This window comes from Megalobrama amblycephala, linkage group LG12 (genome assembly GCF_018812025.1).
Source record: "Megalobrama amblycephala isolate DHTTF-2021 linkage group LG12, ASM1881202v1, whole genome shotgun sequence".
NCBI lineage: Eukaryota > Metazoa > Chordata > Actinopteri > Cypriniformes > Xenocyprididae > Megalobrama > Megalobrama amblycephala.
Window position 1 is genome coordinate 35,281,154 of NC_063055.1, and position 24,241 is coordinate 35,305,394.

Here is a 24,241-nt window from a genome sequence, read left to right on the forward strand (position 1 = left end):
GTACTAAAAACTGAACGTTTTTCCTTTTGTGTTTTTCGTGTTTTTCAAAATGATCCCCGTTCACACTGTATTATGCTGCCAGGCCAGTAGATGGCGATGTCACTTTGTAAAGAAACCTACGCATGCACATGACGTCACCATTTTCACAAATTCACATTTTTGTAGTTTACACAGAGACGATAAAAAACTCACATTTTCAATGGGCCCCCAAAACACCATTGTCATATAAATGAACGGCCAAAACGCATAAAAAGTTTTCTGTTTTTAGTTGAAAATGGTGACGTGTAAAAAGACTGTTTCTGCTTGCCACATGCTAGTGACATGTAATCTCTCTTTCTCTGAAACTTGTGATGATGTGATAAGGATGTTCCAGACTTACGGTTTCATAATCAACCGTCTGTTCATTTGATGTTGGAAATGGTAGGTTCACTTTCCAATGAGATGAGTCCAGACAATACAGCATCCAGTGTGGGATCCCATCGCAGGAAGAGGGCAGCAACGTCCAGACCTGAGAGGGTGTGGCCTGAGGGTGTCATTCCTTATGTCATCAGTGGGAACTTCAGTGGTAAGTCACGTACACACAAACAGCTATTTTTAGTAGAAAACAACAGTGTATGATTGCATGATAATTGTATTGTAGGTAAAAAGGGTTTGTGGAAGAAATCACATATTCATGTGTCTAAAATCGGTCAGTCCAATCTTCCTTATGCACATAATTTGCTTTAGACTGAATATTCTTTTTTACATGAGGGCGAAGGATTCAAAATAAATTCAAGATAGTCACATAAATTTGCCACGTTGACCAACATAGAGCTACTTGGTTGGAAAGGGACTTCAGTGTGAGCTGTGCTTCATACATCACCACACTATTGACAATAGATGATGACCTTTTTTGCTTCCAAAAATCGCTGAAATTGCACTAATGGTGACCGCACATTAAAATCAGCATGAAACAGAAGTAGTGGTAGCTATTTCTTCCCTATTGTGACGTACACTGCCCGGCCAACAAAAAGTTGCTGTTTGGATTTAAATAGGCAAATGCTCAAGAATCTCTGAATGGATCATTATTGCAGTGATTATTATTTTTCTAGCATGTATGTTTATAGTATGTTTGGCAACAGTTCTTCTAACCCTAATTCATGGAGTGTGTAGCTTTTCATTTCTTAAACAACCATGTAGGAAGACGCATCATGGTCATATTCCAGGATGACAATGTCAAGATTCATCAGGCTCAAAGTGTGAAAGAATTGTTGGGAGGGAGCATGAAGAATCATTTTCACAAATGAATTGAGTCTCGACCTTAAATTCATTTAAAGTCTTTGGGTTGTGCTGGAGGAGACTTACAGAGTGATTGACTCTTGCATTGTCAATACAAGATCTCGACCAAAAAATGATGGAAATAAATGTTGTGATGTTATTTCCATCAAGAGGTGCATCAATTTATATCAAGATGGAAACACAATAATCACTGCAATAATGATACAAGCATAGACTCTTAAGCATTTGCCTATTTAAATCCAAACAGCAACTTTTTTTTTTTTTTTTTGTCTGGGCAGTGTACAGTATATATGTTTTTGAACGAAGTCTCTTCTGCATTTATTTGATCAAAAATACAGTAAAATACGGAAGAGGATTAGGGCCAAGCAATAATAAAAAAATAAATCCATCTTGAGATTAAAGTTGTTAGATTTCGAGAAAAATCTCGTTAAATTTCAAGAAAAAAGTCGAGATAAAATGTTGAGAACAAATTCATTAAATTACGAGAAAAAAGTTGTTAAACTTCGAGAAAAAAGTCGAGATAAAATGTTGAGAATAAAGTCATTAAATTATGAGAATAACGTAATTTAACGAATTTGTTCTCATAATTTAATGACTTTATTCTCAACATTTTATCTCGACTTTTTTCGCGAAATTTAACAACTTTTTTTCTCATAATTAAACGAATTTGTTCTCGTAATTTAATGACTTTTTTCTCATAATTTAACGAATTTGTTCTCATAATTTAATGACTTTATTCTCAGCATTTTATCTTGACTTTTTTCTCGAAATTTAACAAGTTTTTTCTCGTAATTTAACGAGTTTATTCTCAACATTTTATTTTGACTTTTTTCTTGAAATTTAATGAGTTTTTTCTCGTAATTTAATGACTTTAATCTCGAGATGGATTTATTTCTTTATTATTGCTTGGCCCTAATCCTCTTCCGTAGTAAAAACAGTAATATTGTGAAATATTATTACAATTTAAAATAATGGTTTTCTATTTTAAATGTACTTTAAAATGTAATTTATTTCTGTGATCAAAGCTGAATTTTCAGCATCATTACTCCAGTCTTCAGTGTCACATGATCCTTCAGAAATCATTTCTAATATGCTGATTTATTATCAGTGTTGGAAACAGTTGTGTTTACTGTTTTTCTGTATTTTTGATCAAATAAATGCATAAGAGACTTCTTTCAGAAACATTAAAAATAGTAATGTTTCCAAACTTTTGACAGGTACTTTATATCAAAATGAAATGGCTTCTTGAAACAGAAAAACATGTAGGACGGGACTTGTTTTTGTCCACAGGGAATTGATTGGATGGTTGTGGTTTGCTATTGGTGGATCTCATTTGAGTGACAGGTTGTCCCGCCCTCGCACCAGTAAACACGTCATCAGAGTAGAGATATCACTGCAAGAGAGAGGGAAAGTTATTTTGATGAAATATTATGAGGGTACATGAATAAAAAATAAAAAATAAAAAAAAAGATGTACACAGAAAAATCATTTATGATAGATAGTCATAGTGTCTTTATTGGATAACATTTTAGTTTAGGGTCCAATTCTCACTATGAAGTAGTTGCGTATTAGCATGAATATTACTAGAATATTGCCTGTTTATTAGTACTTATAAAGCACATTTTAATGCCTTATTCTGCATGATCGTATTCTACATCCCTTAATCTACCCAATACCTAAACTTAACAACTACCTAACTATTAAAGGGTTAGTTCACCCAAAAATGAAAATTCTGTCATTTATTACTCACCCTCGTTTTGAAATCGGCCATCACTAAATAAGTCGTTATTTTGGCGCACCAAAAATATTCTCATCGCTTTATAATATTAATATTGAACCACTGTACTCACATGAACTGATTTAAATTTACATTAATGGATCTTGAGAGAGGAAATGTCATTGCTGGCTATGCAGGCCTCACTGAGCCATCGGATTTCATCAAAATATCTTAATTTGTGTTCCGAAGATTAACGAAGGTCTTACGGGTGTGGAACGACATGAGGGTGAGTAATAAATGACAGAATTTTCATTTTTGGGTGAACTAACCCTTTAATAAGCAGTAATTAGGAGTTTACTGAGAGAAAAGTCATAGTTAATACAACTAATAAACTAATAAATTGGTAATCTGAAGAGTTTCAAAAGAGAAAATGCAAAATGCAATCATATTTTACTTCCACATTATGTGTGCGGTGATTTTTCTTTCTCACAAAACAAAACACCTAGAACAGTTGAAGGGACTATATATATATATATATACAAAGCCAAGTTATCAATAGACAGTTAATGCTGTGACAAACTTGTAACTTGTAATGTTTTTGCCTCCAAAAATTGCAGAAGTTTTGATAATGTGATTGCACCTTGAACGTTTGCTCACCCTGCTCACTCCTAGTGTGCGTGTGTGTGTGTGTGTGTGTTGTACAGGTAGCCAGAGAGCCATATTCAGACAGGCTATGAGACACTGGGAAAAACACACATGTGTGACGTTCATTGAGAGAACAACAGAGGAGAGCTACATCGTCTTCACCTACCGGCCGTGTGGGTAAGTGTGCGTGTCGTGATGGGCTTGTTAGAGGATGTGTGCGAGCTTCACAGGGGTGTGTATGTGTTGCTGTGTGTCCATGTCTTGTGTCAATGTGAGAGAGTTTCCACAGCAGGAGGACGAAACCTTTGACTCTTCCAGGAAGGAATCAAGCTTGCTTCTCTCGCTCATGTGGAGCCTGTGCTTTTCACTCTTTTCTTTCACTTCTCTCCTCTTTCTTTTCAGTCTCTTCCTGATTTATCGCTCAAGTGGTTTTCCATCCTCTTCATCCGATCCGTTCCTCTGTTCCTGCTTATCTGCTTTGTGTGCCAACGGACGGATTTGTGTGTTTATGTGCGTGTGGGCCCTCGTGCCTTGACCTTACGATTACTCTACGCTTCGCTGAGGAAATACCAGCCGACTGGATCACACTGTTCGCCACGGGACTGTCACCTGAACATGTGTGTTTTATCCTTGCACAATGGCTCCCCGTAGATGTTTCAATAGTGTGGCAGAAGTTCAGACCCCAGCTTGACAATCACATCCGCTGGAGACAAATCAGCCCCCTGGATACCGTGATGGCATGTCGGGTTTGCTCTTAAGCTGCTTCTGTCTGCTGGAAAACAGGATTTATTTAGCTCTTCTGAAATACGTGTTTGACGAAGGTTCACAAATCAAAGCTCCTCTACGGACCATTTACGGAAATTGTGTCATTCGGAAATCATCATGAACAACAATAGATGTAGTTTGCATCTGCGTTTATGTATCGGTGCATATTGAGTGTTCAGCATCTCGGCCTGTCATGGTGAATCATTATGTGAGCTATCTTGGTCATTTAGAAGGTTGTTTACAAAAAAGGTCTTTGTCGCAAAACAGTAACTTTCTGAGGGACAGAAAGAGAGCGGAAATGGTCATGAAAACAAAATGACTAAATTATGTTTTTGGTCCAACAACAAACCTTAATAACATTATGAAATATTTCATAAGTGAAAAATATCACCCCATTAATAACAACAATTATACAAACACTGTTAAAGAAAACTACAAGTTACAACGAAAAGAAAAAAAACTACTGTAGGTTCCTACTGTCAAATTCTGACCTCTACTTTGCACCTTGAAGAAATAAGATGAAGGGTATTTTGAAGGGTAATATTACACATTTTATTATCTTAAAGGGTTAGTTCACCCAAAAATGAAAATGCTGTCATTAATTACTCACCCTCATGTCGTTCCACACCCGTAAGACCTTCGTTCATCTTCGGAACACACATTAAGATATTTTTGATGAAATCCGATGGGTCAGTGAGGCCTCCATAGGGAGCAATGACATTACCTCTCTCAAGATCCATTGATGTACTAAAAACACATTTAAATCAGTTCATGTGAGTACAGTGGTTCAATATTAATATTATAAAGCGACAAGAATATTTTTGAAGCGCCAAAAAAAACCAAATAATGACTTATTTAGTGATGGCCGATTTCAAAACACTGCTTCAGGAAGCTTTACGAATCAAATCAGTGGATCGGAGCGCCAAAGTCACATGATTTCAGCAGTTTGGCAGTTTGATACGTGATCCGAATCACTGATTTGACTCAAAAGATTCATAACGCTCTGAAGCAGTGTTTTGAAATCGGCCATCATTGTTAAAAAGTCTTTTTTTTTTTTTTTTTGGTGCATAAAAAATATTCTCGTCGCTTTATGATATTAAGATTGAACCACTGAACTCACATGAACTGATTTAGATGTGTTTTTAGTACATTAATGGATCTTGTGAGAGGAAATGTCATTGCTCCTTATGCAGGCCTCACTGAGCCATCGGATTTCAACAAAATCTTAATTTGTGTTCTGAAGATTTGGGTGAGTAATTAATGACATTTATTTTAATTTTTGGGTGAACTAACCCTTTAAAAGTGCAACATTATTATGTCATTGTAGGACACACAGGACAAGGGGTAGGGTGGGATTTTGTTGAACATAATTTTGGAAAAAAAATTGGAAAAAAAATCCACTGATTGGATAGACAAATAAAAAATGAAAATGTTTTCTTCATTCATTGACAGAAATGAGATTAAATGGAGATCGAATTTAATATAAAAATGTTGCTCAGAAAAAAAAAAAGGAATCTCACATTTCTGGTTTCAAAAGAGATCGCAACAATGTCTTTAAAGGATTAGTTCACTTTAAAATTAAAATTACCATAAGATTTACTCACCCTCAAGCCATCCTAGATGTATATGACTTTCTTCTTTCTGATGAACATAATCTGAGATATATTAATACATATCCTGACACATATGAGCTTTATATTGGCAATGAACAGGTCCAACAAGTATGAATCTCGAGAAAGTGCATCCATCCATCATAAACGTACTCCACACGGCTCCAGGTGGTTAAAGGTGCCCTCGAATGAAAAATTTAATTTATCTTGGCATAGTTAAATAACAAGAGTTCAGTACATGGAAAAGACATACAGTGAGTCTCAAACTCCATTGTTTCCTTCTTCTTATATAAATCTCATTTGTTTAAAAGACCTCCGAAAAACAGGCGAATCTCAACATAACACTGACTGTTACGTAACAGTCGAGGTGTACGCCCCCAATATTTGCATATGCCAGCCCATGTTCCCAACATTATAAAAGGCATTAGACAAGGGCAGCCAGTATTAACGTCTGGATCTGTGCACAGCTGAATCATCAGACTAGGTAAGCAAGCAAGAACAACAGCGAAAAATGGCAGATGGAGCAATAATAACTGACATGATCCATGATAACATGATATTTTTAGTGATATTTGTGAATTGTCTTTCTAAATGTTTCGTTAGCATGTTGCTAATGTACTGTTAAATGTGGTTAAAGTTACCATCGTTTCTTACTGTATTCACGGAGACAAGAGAGCCGTCGCTATTTTCATTTTTAAACACTTGCAGTCTGTATAATTCATAAACACAACTTCATTCTTTATAAATCTCTCCAACAGTGTAGCATTAGCCGTTAGCCACGGAGCACTATCAAACTCATTCACAATCAGAAGTAAACAATATAACAGTATACAATACTCACATAATCCGACGCATGCATGCTGCATGCATGACGAACACTTTGTAAAGATCCATTTTGAGGGTTATATTAGCTGTGTAAACTTTGTCAAGGCACTGTTTAAGGCAAGCACGAGCTCTGTGGGTGGAGAGCACGAGAATTAAAGGGGCCGCAGCATAAAATCGGCGCCTTTATAATGATGCCCCAAAATAGGCAGATAAAAAATTTTATAAAAAAAAATCTATGGGGTATTTTGAGCTGAAACTTCACAGACACATTCAGGAGACACCTTAGACTTATATTACATCTTTTAAAAACATAATCTAGGGCACCTTTAATAAAGGCCTTCTGAAGCAAAGTGATGCATTTGTGTAAGAAAAATATCCATATTAAACAAGTTATGAAGTAAAATGTCTAGCTTCCACCAGCTAGCTTAAGAAGAAAGTGTAAGGCCTCTCGCAGTTTGAAACGCCTACACATCCTACACATTCCCTGTTCAACTTACGAAACAAGCTTTTTTTCATAAGTTGAATATGGAAGGCAATCACATATGCATCGCTTCACTTCAGTAGGCCTTTATTAACCCCCTAGAGCCGTGTGGAGTACGTTTATGATGGATGCATGTGGATGGAGGCACTTTCTTGAACTTCATACTCGTTGATCCCGTTCACTACCATTATAAATACTGGATGTGTCAGGATTGTGTTCATCAGAAAGAAGAAAATCATATACACCTAGGATGGCTTGAGGGTGAGTAAAGCTTGGGGTAATTTTCATTTTAAAGTAAACTAATCCTTTAAATTCACCAAAATACAAAATTCTGCATTCATATTATATTATTTTTATGATTTGCACTACTGAGACCAAACTACAACGCACTAACAAAACAACACAATGCAACGCAACAAATCACAACACGCAAAGCAAGGCAACACCAAACAAAACCAAACAAAAACACAAAACAAAACAAAACACCAAGAACAGTTGAGGGACAAATGCATACAAAGGCAACAGACAGTTAATGCTGTGACAAACTTGTAAAGCAAACGTTCATTCGTTCATGCAAGTATAAACTAATAATAGTATTTGTACTACTATTATAACTTGTAAAACAACACTGGTAATAATGATAATATATACAAGACAATAGATACAAGTCAGAGATTTTTATATGACCATTTCGCATTAGCCTTCAAAAACACATGATCAGAGCTGTGCCATTCATATTCTGTTAGTCTATTAGTTAAAGTAAATATATATTAGGGTGTAATAACAGTGTCAGTGGTGTCCTTTTTATTGCTCCTAATTAATTTTAGGAGAAACAAAGTTGAGACCAGAAATGAAAGTGTATTAAAGAGCAGCAATAAAGTTTCCTTTGGGAAGTCACATTCAATTCACATCACAAGAGCAATACTTCATACTGCTAAAATTTAAAAGTGAGACCAATGCATAACTAATGATTAATGATTTCCTTGTTTAGAAGTGAAGAAAGTCAGTCATACTGACAGAGACAAATGCAACAGACTGTTTGCTTTCTCGCTGTTTAAGTAGACGTGCCATTGCGGTCGGGCAGCGAGGGGAAACTTCATAAAATATACCACTGTGCAGGCTTTGCCAGGCATTTTGAGTTCTGTGGAAGTACAGGGGGCCTTTATGTCCCACTGCAGGCCATGATGGGCACACAATCTGTGTGTGTGTGTGTGTGTGTATGTATGCGGAGGTGCCGAAACATTAAGAGTTTTTCCCCTTTACAGGCAGCAGTAGTTGATGAGCCCCTGAGTGTGTGTGTGTCCTTGTGTCTGTGTGTGTGTGTGTGTGTGTGCTGTGCAAAGTTCAAGGCAGAGTTTCTGGAGCGAGCCGCTGGGTGCTCCATAATTAAAGACTGATCTTTTGCACCCACACAGGCTGCACATGTGGGTTTGTATGTGTGTGCGCAGATCGCAGGCAAGCGAGCTCTCAGCAGTTTTTCTCCCACATATCCCAGCGCTTTCAGAAAGGGATTGTTTGATTGTGTGTTTTGTGTGTCGTGCCGCTGTGACATCGCGCGCAGGCACCCCGTTTCTCTCTGGATTTTGCAACAGATAGCTCTAAGCAAACGTACAAAACAAACGATGCGTGACATTTTGTTCGAGTTCACTTTGCGTTCTGTGTCAGTTTGTAACTTTGCTAGCTTGTGTTGTTGAAAAGAGATCAAAAACAGGCCAGTTTTCTCATAAACGTACATGATGCAAGATAAGAACAGTATTTCACTCAAATTCAAATTCACTCAAAAGGAAATGAAGCTCATATGTGAAGCTTAAATAGGCATTTTAACAATGATTATTACATTAATTATTTATACATTGTGGTGCTACTGTATTTGTTTTACAAAATGTAATTAATGCAAATTATGTTGGAAGAAAAAAGTGTATCATGGCGGTCATAAAATTAGATTTAATACAGTGTTTTGATACACTAATGACTTTTTTTGTGGAAAATGGTCCTAAAATAATTATATTTTCTTTATGAGAAATGTTATATTTATAATTAATATCTATTATTTTATAACAGTGAATTAATTACAAATAAGTATTAAATATGATGATATTATTTACAATATTAATATTGGTTGATATTTATACTGACTAATTATTAATTCTATGAATATTAATAACATTTGCAATTAATTAATATTTAAAATAGTGCTGTCAAATGATTAATTGCGATTAATCGCATCCAAAATAAAAGTTTGTTTACACAATATATATTTGTGTGTGCTGTGTATTATTATTATTATTATTATTATTATGTATATATAAATACACACACATGCATGTATTTATTTAAGAAATATTTACATGTATATATTTATATTTATATCTAATTTATATTATTTATAAACATAATATATTTTTGTTAAATATATACATGCATATGTGTGTATTTATATAGGCTATACATAATAAATGTACACAGTGCACACACACACACACACACACACACATATTATGTAAACATAAACGATTATTTTGGATTCAATTAATCATTTGACAGCACAAATTTATAATGAATAATATTTATAATAATAATACTATAATATTTCCCTTTGATTTTTGGATGAAATAATATAACCCAGACATATCTGTGTGATATTCACCCAATCATCCTGATATACGCAATACACATCTTATACAATATGACAAACATGACTGAAAGATAATGACAAGGATGTCAGTCACAACAAGAGGTTTTTATCAATTTAGATTTTCTTTCTTAATATTTAAATCATTTTGTGACCAATGAAATGATTACCATTTCAGTATATTTGATTGATGAAGTATTAACTGGAATATTGTTTGTGATGTGGATGAACCTCTGCAGGTGCTGTTCGTATGTTGGCCGGAGAGGAGGGGGTCCGCAGGCTATATCCATCGGGAAGAACTGTGATAAGTTTGGAATTGTGGTGCATGAGCTCGGTCACGTGATCGGATTCTGGCATGAGCACACACGACCCGACAGAGACGATCATGTCAGTATTATACGGGACAACATTCAGCCAGGTAGGAAAAAAAAACAGTAAAATATTGCTCATATTTGCCCGAAATGATCTGTATTCAAGGTTCAGCGCTCTGTGCGCAGATTACTTATATAACCAAATACTGATAGTTTGTAGAAGTGAGGTCAACTCCAACAACAAGCATAAAATCGATTCTGTACCATCTTTCAGAGAAAACAGCCTGATTATTGTGGCTCCCTGTAGTTATTACACCATTTTCATGGAACAACATGGCCCACTTTATAAGACAAATCCTTCTCTGCTGACCTCAGCTAAAATCCACCTGTGTACTCATTTCTTATCATGAATGTTGGGCAAAATATTTGTTAGTTTGTTAGACTGTTGATTGCAACAATATGGCTTAAACATATTGACACTCATAAAAGACATAATTGCATTTGATAACAAAATATCACACTAAATGGCTTTTATTTTAAATAAATAAAGTAGTGGCCAAAAATGTGTTAAAGATTTTGTGAGCATATTGCATAGTTGTGCTTGGAATCGATTGTTTTATTTGTGATAACGCAATGAAACATGCCAAATCGTGCAGACATCATTTTTGGCCAGGCAAAACGAGAAAACAAGTGAAATATTAATAACTGATTATGTTGTAGCCAATGTATGCTTTTCCCTGTGAGCTTTTTGTTTTTCTATGCTTTTTTTTTTTGGCAAATTAAAATAAAACCTGTAGCTGTGGCCTTTTGTACCAAGTGATTTTGTCAGTTTACCAAGTTTTTTTTTTTTTTCGTATTTAAAATATCAAATATATTCCTCATATTTTGATGGTTTAGTCACTTTTGGCCACGACTATATAATACTTTTCAAAGCAGAACGTTTCACAATAAAGGATTTTTGTTCTGCTTCATATGATGATGAGCAATACACACACAGAAATTTTATGAGACTTCCTCTGCATACTGCTAACCTGTGTGGACTTGAGGAGAACCGACTTCATACATCCACTAAAAATAACCAAAATAGTTAATAACTGAGCAAAAAATGATGGAGCAAAGTTCGTTTTTTGTTTTACGGCATTGTGTATCTAATGCAGTGAAGTTCAGTATTTGAACTGCTGTACGCTTCGAAATATCTCATCCGTGGCATATTTTGACATCCGGCCAGCTGTGCACCTAGAGACCTGTCTGATGTAGAGCCCAAAATTCTTCACACCATTTAGGCAGCATTAATGAACAAGATATCCTTAAAGAATGACTGTCGTTAGACATCTGAGGAAATGGATCTCATTACGTCCTCATTATGTGGAACAAACTAATTCTCAGCAGAGAATTCATACATTTGCTTGAAAAATGTCTGTGTTTTCAGAAATTAATGTGGCTTTAGAAAGCTAATGATATATCTTATTTATGTTTTACCCTCTTAATTATATGAAATAGTTTTAAGCACATTGTTGGAGTGTCTTTCATAATAATTGCCAGCAAACACGAACTGTGCTTCCATGTTTGTGGTGTTGCCATGCTAACCAGCCAGGAATACTTGGGAATTCTCGCAGTGCATGCTGGACGCACAATGCTCTGATTTACTGAACATGCTCTGTAACATAATAAGAAATATGAAGTATAGCATAAACTCAGAAAAAAGAAAAGAAATGTCCTCTCACTTTCAACTGCTTTTTTTCAAGCAAATTTCTTAACATGTGTAAATATTTGAATGAACAAAAAAAGATTAAACAACTGAGACATAAACTATACAAATTTCACAGAGGAGGGTCGCGGGGGGGGTAATAACAAAAGTAGCAGTCAGTCAGGATCTGCTTTTCCAATTATCTTTATACCATGGTCTGTCTGAATACTCAATTCTGATTGGCTGGAAGGTGTGCAGTAAAACAGTTTAAAGGATTAGTTCACTTCTGAATGAAATTTTCCTGATAATTTACTCACCCCCATGTCATCCAAGATGTTCATGTCTTTCTTTCTTCAGTTGAAAAGAAATTAAGGTTTTTGATGAAAACATTCCAGGATTATTCTCCTTATAGTGGACTTCAACGGTTGAAGGTCAAAATTAGTTTCAGTGCAGCTTCAAAGGGCTTTAAACGATACCAGATGAGGAATAAGGGTCTTATCTAGAGAAACCATCGCTCATTTTCTAACAAAAAATACAACTGTATATGTTTTATAATCACAAATTATCGTCTTGCAAGTGCTTCTGCTTTCCGTATTCTTCAAAAAGCTTACGCTGTGTGTCCTACGCCTTTCCTATTCAACTTACGGAACAAACGCAGCGCCAGTTCCGTTTTTTTCTGTAAGTAGAATAGGGAAGGCGTAGGAAATACAGCGTAAGCTTTTTGAAGAATACGGAAAGCAGAAGCACTTGCAAGACGATAATTTGTGTTTATAAAGCATATGCATTTGAATTTTTTTAGAAAACAAAAACTTTAATTTCTTTTCAACTGAAGAAAGAAAGACTTGAACGTCTTGGATGACATGGGGGTGAGTAAATTATCAGGAACATTTAATTTGAAAGTGAACTAATCCTTTAATGTACAGGTGGTTCCAAGTCAGTTTATTCACCGTTCTATATAATTTGTTATCAACGCTGCCCTGCAACTTTTATTAATAAAATAGCTGCGCTACTGAATTGATTACTACTGAATTTATTATATTTCTCAGCATCAAGGGGGTAACTCACCCAGTTTTTATTCGCATTTTGAAGTATTGCATTAGAAATGAGTGATGGAAATGCCACATTTCGGAAAAAAATCCCTTTATTTGCAAAAAAAATTTTGCGCTTACTTGAGATGGTTTTTGACTTGTGTGAAAAAGAGCTAATGTGAATAAAGGGAGATGGAAACGCTTTTGCCGAATAAATTCTGACGAAGCGAAGACTGTTCACTCCTATTAGTTATGAATGGCAAAATACGTCCCGCCTTCTAAGTAAAGGAGCCAATCACTGATTTATAAAGTCATTGCAGCTGCCGTTAGAAGCTCCGGTTCCCATAGAAACATGAGACTCATGCTTAGGACTACACATGCGCATTGGCTCGTCTAGACTGAAAATACGCTTTTTTAACACTGTTTGAGCATAAGAAACAACATCAGGGTTCCCACTCGTCCTGGAAAACCTTGAAAACCTGGAAAATTGATGACAAATTTTCAAGTCCTGGAAAACACATGGAAAATTAGAGAAAATGAAAAATGTCCTGGAAAATCTTGTAGTTGTCCTGGAAAATTATTTTTTAAAAAATTCTTGGGTTTTTCTTTAGAGACCAAAGAGCTAAAATATGATAAAATGAGCCAAAAAGAGATTTATCTCAGACTAAAAGGTCAAAAATTATTAAATCCCCACAAGAAGGATACTGCAATACTAGAAATTGGAGTTAAGGCATGACCATTAGACAGCAAAACTGCTCAGTGAAGAATTAAGTGTGAAACCATCAGAAACCCTTTAGTCTCCAGCGCCACCATTTTCCAGAACTGCAACCTACCTGGAGTCTCCAGAAGTGTGAGGTGTCAGGATCTCAGAGACTTAGATTAGGTAAAGAATCCTAAAAAATGCCCCCAATTTAAGAATCACATACTGAATTGTAGTAAAATACAAGACAGATAGATTGAGAGTGACTCTTGAAGGACCAGCACCACATCCTCTTGTTCCACTGTTTAAAGAATTCATCTTTTTTTATTTATCGCAATCTAGCTGTAAGGTGTTAGAGTTTATTTTTAGTCCATCTCTTACCCTGAAAAGTCCACCTTGCAAATATAATGATCTTCCAAAACTTACTGCCAAAAAAATAGAAGTGTGCATCAGTAGTAAGTAATGACAGTAAACTATGGAATCTTGTTTCAGCCAGTGAATAATAAATAAAAAAAGTCTAAATATTTCTCTTACAATTGCGAGTTTACATAATTGTGATTTAAGCTCGCGATTGCGAGGAAAAAAAGTCAGAATTGTGAGTTTATATCGCTCTATTCTGATCTTTTTTTGCAATTATTACTTTTTTCTGGCATTTGACAGTTTATATCTTGCGATTCTTACTTCTTTTCTTAGAATTGTGAGATATAAACTTCCAATTGCGAGAAAAAGTCAGAATTGCGAGTTTCTATCACGCAATTCTGACTTTATATCTTGCAATTGCGAATATCAAATCACAATTATGTAAACTCGCAATTGCGAGAAAAAAAAGTCAGAATAGTGAGATAAAAAGTAAAAGTTGCAATTACCTTTTTTTTTTTTTAACGGAAACAATCTTCCATAGTCATAATGTATGATTAAGAGCTCATATTAAAAACTGATTTTATAGTTAAGTCACGGCAATAAACCTTTTAAAGACTTAGAGAGCAATATATTACTTTAGGGCGTAATCACACTCTTTTATTCCCATTGTTGTAAAATTGAAAATGTCCTGGAAAAGTCCTGGAAAATGATCGGTGGGAACCCTGAACATTTATGGGACAGTTCATGTCAGATTTTGTAGCTGATTTGAACTAAGTTATTTAATTGTGAATTCGCCAAGCAGTTTTTTGAGATTTCAGGATTCCCCCATTCAGATAGCACTTGGTCTTGGATGCCCGAAATAGCTGCCCGGAGGCATTGCAAATATGGCTGTCGAGTGAACAGACTTTCCTTGAAAAGGACTTTGACTTTCGTGACTAATCGGCTGTTTCCGCTTACTAGGTTACCAATACCATAGGCGCTGATTTCAGTTTTTGCTGCTGGGTGATGACACTCCCTCGTGTCTTTCTCTCCATGTGATTGTGCGCCTGATGATTTCATTACACAAAAGTTATTCGCGTCTCGCAAAGAGAAAAACCTGGACTGCAAATACGTTGAGACTAGCGTGGAATTTTCTCACTCAAACCACACTGCCTGCTGCTGCCTCTGATTGTTTTTAGAGGGAAAGGCTGCCCATAACTGCTGGTCTAGGATCAGTTCTCTCCATAATAGTAGGCTAGCATATTGGTTTGGCAAACAATCCAGTGTTAAGGTTTCTATTTACAACGTGTTTTTATTTTTGCAGCGTTGAGAAATGTAGCCAATCACGTAGATGTCTGTTGATTTCTTGAACTCAGTGGCCAATCAGAGGTGTTTAAGTTAGCATAGAACAAAAAGAGTTTTGAGCAGAGAGTGGGTTTTGAATTCTCCACACATGCAAAATCCTCTCATTATTACAAAATAAATACAGCGTAGACATTATGTGAATAAGAAATTCATTGTGCAGTCAGCTATGTTCATTATAACAGAACTTTGTGAGATCGTGATGAACTAAGATGAGGGACAGATTTTTAATGATTATAAAGGGAGCGCTCTGCATTTGGGCCTTTTTTTGCGAACTTTGAAAAGATTCGCTTCACGTTTGGATAGAAACCCAGCTTCTCTCTCTTTCTCGATAATTAATTCAAATAAATGCTATAATTAATTCATTCAAATAAATATAATCTTATGCTCTACTTTATCTCTGTGTCTGATTTAAAGTGGGCAAATTGCTAGATCTAACAAGCTGTAACTGACAAAAATAACCATCATTCTTCCGGTCATATATTGTGCTGCAAACATCAATAACAGCTTTAATTTCTCAATGCTGGCAAATGACCATGGTATAAGAGGGATAATTCACGGCTAACTGTGCATTAAATGATTATAATGCACTCCGCTTCGCGTCAGGTGGTTCTTTGCATTAACATTGCTAGCCATGGATTATCCCTTACTTAAAATGCAGTATCCTGAAAAAGTGACGTTTCTTTTCTTCTTCTTTTTTTTTGCTGGGTTTATAATAATAATATTAAAGAGAATAATGAAATAATACATAAAATGTGAAAATGTAATAATGATGAATCCATAAAAACAAAAAGTGGACAGCCTCTTTTATTGAAAATGACTGGACTCTTACAGTTCACATCACTTCCTGTCTCATTCTTGGTTTCATCTCATAGGACAGGAGTACAACTTCCTGAAGATGGAGCCTGGTGAGGTGGACTCACTCGGAGAGGTCTATGACTTCGACAGCATCATGCACTACGCAAGAAACACCTTTTCCAGGTTAGAATCTGCTCTCAGGAATATTGTGTTATTTTTCATAATTTCACTCATAATGTCCACTCCTTAACTAATCATATACTAAATATAAATGACATAAAAAATATATAAATCTTATACATGCATACATACATACATACATATACAAAATATATAATATAAATTAAATATAAATAATATTAACCACACAATTATACTTTAATTTTAATCTGGCAGATGATAAAACAGACAAAAATCCAATTTACTTACATTGAAGGAAAAAAAAGAATTTTAAAAAATGAAGAAAAATTGGTCATTATTTACTTACCATTGTTCCAAGTCTGCTATTTTCATGGAATATAGGCTTATGAAGAATATTTGATAACTCTTTATTGTACAGTGTCCTTGTTACACGTTACATGTAGTTACTATAGTAATTACTGTAAATTGTGCATAATTACATGCAACGAACCCTAAACCAAACTCTCCTAACACTAACCCTATAGTGAGTACATGTAGTTAATTAATATTACTCAGTACTTAAATGTAGAATTACACTGTAACAGACATCTTAAAATAAAGTTTAACCGAATAGTTATGCAACTCTTTCAAAATTACATTAGTTCATAGTGACCATGATCTGGACTAGGACATGAGTTTCAGAAGGAGGCAATATTATATGAAAATCACATTTCATATGAGCTCAGGAATATAGCAGTTGTATTGACTATTATATTTGTGCTTTTTGGGCTTGTTTCCCTGCCCTGTTTTTTCGATCTCGGTCACTATGAACATGTGGTAGCACACAGGTTTGGAACGATGATTTTCATTTTTAGGTGAACTATTCCTTCACTGAGTTCTAATTGTTTTTTGGAGCAGGTTGACAAAGAATGTGTTTTTTGCATTCCACTGCACTGCTCTTTAATAGTTTTGTTCATAAACATGTGCTAGACGCATGTCTCTGAAAAAATCAGTTAGACCGGATGCAACTGTCAGTTTTATTACGCCATGTGAAGTTAAAAGAATTGCAAATGTTAAAAACGGATCTCAAGACCTTGCATTTCTGTGCTCTGCAGCCCTCATTTTTAAATGCAAGAACATGTTCTATATAAACGGCCCCTTGGAGGGGGAGGGGGGGGACCACCTTGAAACGCCCTAGAATGAACCCAGAACACTCGATCAACCACAAAACGACATGATAAAAACATTTAGCTAACGTGCAGCAACACCCTGGCAAATACCAACAATAGGGAACAGTGATTTTTTTTTCACTGGCAGACAAAACTAAAATATAATTTTGTCTTTTTATACTTGTAATAGTACGGAAGAGGATTAGGGCCAAGCAATAATACAAAAATAAAACCATCTCAAGATTAAAGTTGTTAAATTTCGAGAAAAAACTCGTTAAATTTCGAGAAAAAGGTCGAGATAAAATGTTGAGAATAAAGTCGTTAAATTACAAATTTGTTCTCATAATTTAACAACTTTTTTCTCGTAATTTAATGACTTTATTCTCATAATTTAATGACTTTATTCTCAACATTTTATTTAGACTTTTTTCTTGAAATTTAACGAGTTTTTCTCATAATTTAATGACTTTATTCTCAACATTTTACCTCGACTTTTTTCTCGAAATTTAACACGTTTTTTTCTCGTAATTTAATGACTTTATTCTCAACATTTTATCTAGACTTTTTTCTTGAAATTTAACAAGTTTTTTCTCGAAATTTAATGACTTTATTCTCAACATTTTATCTAGACTTTTTTCTTGAAATTTAACGAGTTTTTTCTCGAAATTTAACACGTTTTTTCTCGTAATTTAACAAGTTTATTCTCAAAAATTTTATCTTGACTTTTTCTCGAAATTTATACTTTTTCTCATAATTTAACAACTTTTTTCTCGTAATTTAATGACTTTATTCTCATAATTTAATGACTTTATTCTCAACATTTTATTTAGACTTTTTTCTTGAAATTTAACGAGTTTTTCTCATAATTTAATGACTTTATTCTCAACATTTTACCTCGACTTTTTTCTCGAAATTTAACACGTTTTTTTCTCGTAATTTAACGAGTTTATTCTCAACATTTTATCTCGACTTTTTTCTCGAAATTTAACGAGTTTTTTCTCAAAATGTAATGACTTTATTCTCAACATTTTATCTCGACTTTTTTCTCGTAATTTAACGAGTTTATTCTTAACATTTTATCTTGACTTTTTTCTCGAAATGTAATGACTTTATTCTCAACATTTTATCTTGACTTTTTCTCGAAATTTATAGACTTTTTTCTCGTAATTTAACAAGTTTATTCTCAACATTTTATCTCGACTTTTTTCTCGAAATTTAACGAGTTTATTCTCAACATTTTATCTCGACTTTTTTCTCGAAATGTAATGACTTTATTCTCAACATTTTATCTTGACTTTTTTCTCGAAATTTATACTTTTTTCTTGAAATTTAACAAGTTTATTCTCAACATTTTATCTCGACTTTTTTCTCGAAATGTAACGAGTTTATTCTCAACATTTTATCTCGATTTTTTTCTCGAAATTTATACTTTTTTCTCGAAATTTAACAAGTTTATTCTTAACATTTTATCTCGACTTTTTTCTCAAAATTTGACGAGTTTTTTCTCGTAATTTAATGACTTTATTCTCAACATTTTATCTCGACTTTTTTCTCGAAATTTAACGAGTTTTTTTCTCGTAATTTAACAAGTTTATTCTTAACATTTTATCTCGACTTTTTTCTCGAAATTTATAGACTTTTTTTCTCAAAATTTAACGAGTTTTTTCTCGTAATTTAACGAGAAATTTAACGTTCTCTTTACGTTCACACTGTCCCTTGTCCTGAAAGAGGACTCGGATCCTTTTTTGGTCTACTTAAGTAGGAATGTGGTCTCAGACCTCTTTGTGTTCATACTGTTGCTTTTTGGATCTAGTCCAGTTCAGTGTTTGATGGCTGACCCTATGACCTTCAAAATTTGATCCCATTCACTTACACTGTATGTGCCTCACTAACCAAGAAATTTGTTTGTAAAGATTATTATTTGAAAAATAATAATTTCTTATTTTGTAAAACGACATTGCTACAAATGCTCATAAATGAGCTTAAGTTGTTTAACTTTTGCACAAAAATATACATTTGTTGCAATATTACATCTGTATTCTTGCACTATATCACACATTCATCTTTGTAAATAATATTTATTTTGAATAGTTTTCCTTGAATCAAGTTTTTTTTGCAGAAGGCAATGATAACATCAGCATAAAAAACAAGGACAAATACAATAAAAGAAAGATGAATGAAATAAACTGCTTTAAATTTTCCATGTACAGTAGGTATACCTAAGAGCAGCACTGAAGTAAGAAAACGAATCAAATGAAAAATAAAACTGCATATTCTTCACTGTATGAATAAAAGCATAATTGATTCTACTGATATTCTCATAATATACATCACGAATCACCTCATTTCTCAAAGAGTCTGAAAACAGTTAGTTTGAAGATTCAGTCTCTCTAAACCCCTGCTTTCCAAGAGCCTCCTCTGCTCTGATTGGTCAGATGTCCCAGTATGTTGTGATTGGTCCACCACTTATAGAGTGTTTTGGAAACTAAACGCTCTGGATCTTCCTCAGCGCTTGATAAACAGTGATACAACAGGAAAAGGAATGAATGGCGTTGGTTTTTCCAAATCAATTCCAGCCTAATTCCTCATCCTTAGGAAGTGCATCAAAGTGGATTTGCTTTGGCAGTGCAGAAAAACAGCATCTTCTTGACATGTCGACAGCATGAACCAAACTCTTCCAGGCCTCAGCTGAGGGCCATAGGGCTGGCATTATGCAAATTTGTTACAATGTTATGCAGGTGTGATACAGGAAATGAGACTGGAATTAATGACGACAGGTTTAAGGCACTATCTTCAGAATCGATTCTTTCTTCTAGGAGACAGTAACTTTGATCTTTAAAACTTTGCAGACCTTTTACATTCTCATACAACTATATTACACACTGCAAAGGTTAAATCCGAAAAAGCATAAATGGGGCACTTTAAATGGTCTCTGTTTTATTCACACTCAGACTTCTTATTAGTTTTCTCAGGGTGACCTTTGAATGTGGCATCAGCAGTTTGAGGCGGGCATGGCTATCTGAGCATCTCTCTCCTCTTACACTCTTTCTGCTGAGCTTTCACAAGCCCGCTATTGTGCTTCTCGCGTGCCTGTCAGTTGTTCGTGGAGTAATCCGAGCCAGTCGGTTTTCGTGTGTGTGGAAAGGGTCGGTGCAGACATCATCTAGCTTCAGTTCTGCTTGATGATCCGATCTCTCGATGTCAGCTTAATGTAATTAACTTCCTGTTTCTTGTCATGCCTCTGTGGCTGTAAGGGTGGGCGGTAGGACAAAACCTCCTGATATATACATACTATACAGCAACTATATATACATGTCTAAAAGCCTCTTCTGCTCACCAAGGCTGCATTTATTTGATCAAATATACAGTGAAACAGTAATATTGTGAAATATTATTATGATTTAAATTTACTGTTTTCTTGTGTAATATATTTAAAAATGTAATTTGTCCCAGTGTCGCAAAGCTAAATTTTAAGTTTCGTTACTTCTTAAGTGTCACGTCATCCTTCAGAAATCATTCTAATATGTGACCCTGGACCACAAAACCAGTCATTAGTCGCACAGGTATATTTGTAACAATAGATTGTATAGGCCAAAATGATAAATTTTTCTTTTATGCCAAAAATCATTAGGATATTAAGTAAAGATCATGTTCCATGAAGATATTTTGTAAATTTCCCATTGTAAATATATCAAAAATGTATCTTTGTTAGTAATATGCGTTGCTAAGGACGTTTTGGGCACCTTTAAAGCCGATTTTCTCAATATTTTGATTTTTTTGCACCCTCAGATTTCAGGTTTTCAAATAGTTGTATCTTGGCCAAATATTGTCCTATCCTAACAAACCATACATCAATGGAAAGCTTACTTATTATTATATAGCTTATGTATGAATTTCAATTTTTAAAAAATTGACTCTTATGACTGGTTTTGTGGTCCAGGGTCACATGCTGATTTGATGAATTTTATTTATAAATTTTTTTGCAAACTGATAAAAATTTTTCCAGATTCTTTGATTAATAGAAAAAAAATAGAAATCTTTTGATGTATGTATGTATGTATGTATGTATGTATGTATGTATGTATATATATATATATATATATATATATATATATATATATATATATATATATATATATATATATATATGTATATATATATATATATATGTATATATATATATATATATATATATATATATATATATATATATATGTATATATATATATATATATATATATATATATATATATATGTATATATATATATATGTATATATATATATATATATATATATATATATATATATATATACACACACTACCAGTCAAAAGTTTGGAAACATTACTATTTTTAATGTAATTTAATTAAGTCTCTTATGCTCATTAAGGCTGCATTTATTTCATAATAAATACAGAAAAAACAATAATATTGTGAAATATTATTACAATTTAAAATTATGGTTTTCTGTTTTAATATAATTTAAAATATAATTTATTCCTGTGATCAAAGCTGAATTTTCAGCATCATTACTCCAGTCTTCAGTGTCACATGATCCTTCAGAAATCATTCTGATATGATTTATTATCAATGTTGGAAACAGTTGCTGCTTATTATTATTTTATAACCTGTGATACTTTTTCAGGATTCTCTGATGAATAAAAAGTTTAAAAATATCAGCATTTATTTAAAATAGAAATCTTTTGAAACAATATACACTACTATTCAAAAGTTTGGGGTGAGTAATTTTTTTTTTCTTTCTTTTTTTTGAAAGAAATTAATACTTTTGTTCAGCACGGATGTGTTAAATAGATAAAAAGTGATAATAAAGATTTATATTGTTAGAAAAGATTTATATTTTGAATAAATGCTGATATTTTTAAACTTTTATTCATCAATGAATCCTGAAAAAAGTATCACAGTTTATAAAATAATATTATTACATACATAATGTAATACTAGATTATTTTTCAAGTTCTTTCTAGTTTGGATACATCTTGCTCTGTATTTTCACTTTACTCCATATTTTTAGCCATTCTCATGTGTAAATAATGTAAAACAGTCACATTGAGATATCTATCGTGGTATAGATTTATTAAACTCTTCTCCACTGTTAATCACTTTCTACTGTCGCACAGAATAATACCACCATACTGCCAGTACCATGTGATCGAGCCAATAAACTTGGACAAGCGTTTAGAGATTAGTATTTATTCAGCTTTCCACCAGATTTACTTTTAATGTGCCACAGATAAAAGGAGGAACAACCTTTCGTTCAAGGCATGTGTGCTGTTTTTGGTTTTTGAGGGTCCAGCATTTAGTTCGACACAGCAGCAGCACAAATATAGTCAGATAACAGTAAAGATAAGTGAAATTTGTGCAGAAAAGATCATTACTACCACCGTTTAAGCACTATATGACAGGAGGAAATGAACTTTGATTTGGTGGTGTATTTTAGGCATTAATCTTAAGACATCAACCGAATCGTGATGTTTTTAATGTAGCTTAAGCGCTTTTACAGTATTTGTCTATAAACGACACTAGTGCCAAATGTTTTATTATCTCTGTGTCTGAACTGTGCCCCGGTGGACTGACTGACCTCGTTTTTCATCCTCAGATGAACACACACACACACACACACACACACGCACACACACACACACACACTCACACACACACACTCATTTCATTTCTGTTGATGACGTCTGTAAAACCACACAGAGTTATCCTGTCATTTAGCAAAGTGTACTCTATTATCACTGTGGTTCTGACTGTAGGCTAAAAAACTGCTAGCTTTATGTTAGACACTATTTGAGACACTTTGTTTCATTTTTGTTTAATTTTCAATCGTCTTTCTGCAGTTCACTTGTTTCTGGAATTGTTTTTTGCCAGATCTTTTCAGATATAGCAAAATCCAAGCAAAAACTAATTCAGATTCAGTTTTACCACACTTTTAGTTATGCTAATGCTAATCTAGACTACAATTTAAAGTGTAACTTCGCCATTTTCATCCCACTTTGTGTTATTACAATGTCGGTAGTATATGCAAATGAACAATGTTTACTTGTTCTCCGTGTTACCTGGATAGAGAAATTCACGTTTATTTGTCAGCAAAAGTCCACCAGATGACGCACTCAGTTTGGCCTAAAACACTGTGTTCGGTGTCATCCTGTTAAAATATTGATGACAAATTCTGAGGTTCTTCAGATTTTCCATCACGCCGTTCACTTCATATTTACGATTCTTTGCAGCCTTCAGGCACTGCCTACAATGCTCTGGATCCTTCACTGAAACCAAAAGTAACTCACTACCTCTAAACATTTACTGAAATTCTTGCACCCGGGAACAATAAAGTCGACACCATTATGACTAAAAGTTTGCTAAGAAGTATTTCATACTAAAGCAAGGCGGTATTTGACTCTAGTAACATGCCCAGTGCATTATGGGTGTTGAAGTTTTCCTATCTGTTTGCCAAAATGGAAGACAACAGCCTTTTCTCTGTTTTTTCTAGTCAGGTAGCACCAATTTTTTTTTTTTTTTTTTTTTTTTTTTTTGCCTTTCTAATATATAGGAAACCGAGTTTTATTTAAAGCCCATTTTGCCAACGGTGAAGTACCCTTTTAAGTATGGCTGAATCTCAGTTTGCAAATTACTAGTTACTAGGAGTATGTACTTCACTGGTGTTGACAAAGTACATACTTTTACGACATATTAACATGTTAAAATGTTAAAAATGTAACATAAAAATGCTGTAAATATAACTTTATGCTGTGA

General features: G+C 34.1%; 1 protein-coding gene across 1 annotated transcript in view; it reads left to right on the forward strand.

Moving 5' to 3' along the window:
* Positions 1-24,241, forward strand: part of bmp1a (bone morphogenetic protein 1a) — a 112,971-nt gene that overhangs the window by 40,681 nt on the left and 48,049 nt on the right. Inside the window, exons 3-6 of the mRNA XM_048210858.1 lie at positions 425-565; positions 3,700-3,817; positions 10,193-10,371; positions 16,256-16,361. Of these exons, the coding sequence (XP_048066815.1) occupies positions 425-565; positions 3,700-3,817; positions 10,193-10,371; positions 16,256-16,361 (544 nt within the window). The remainder of the gene's footprint in view (positions 1-424; positions 566-3,699; positions 3,818-10,192; positions 10,372-16,255; positions 16,362-24,241) is intronic.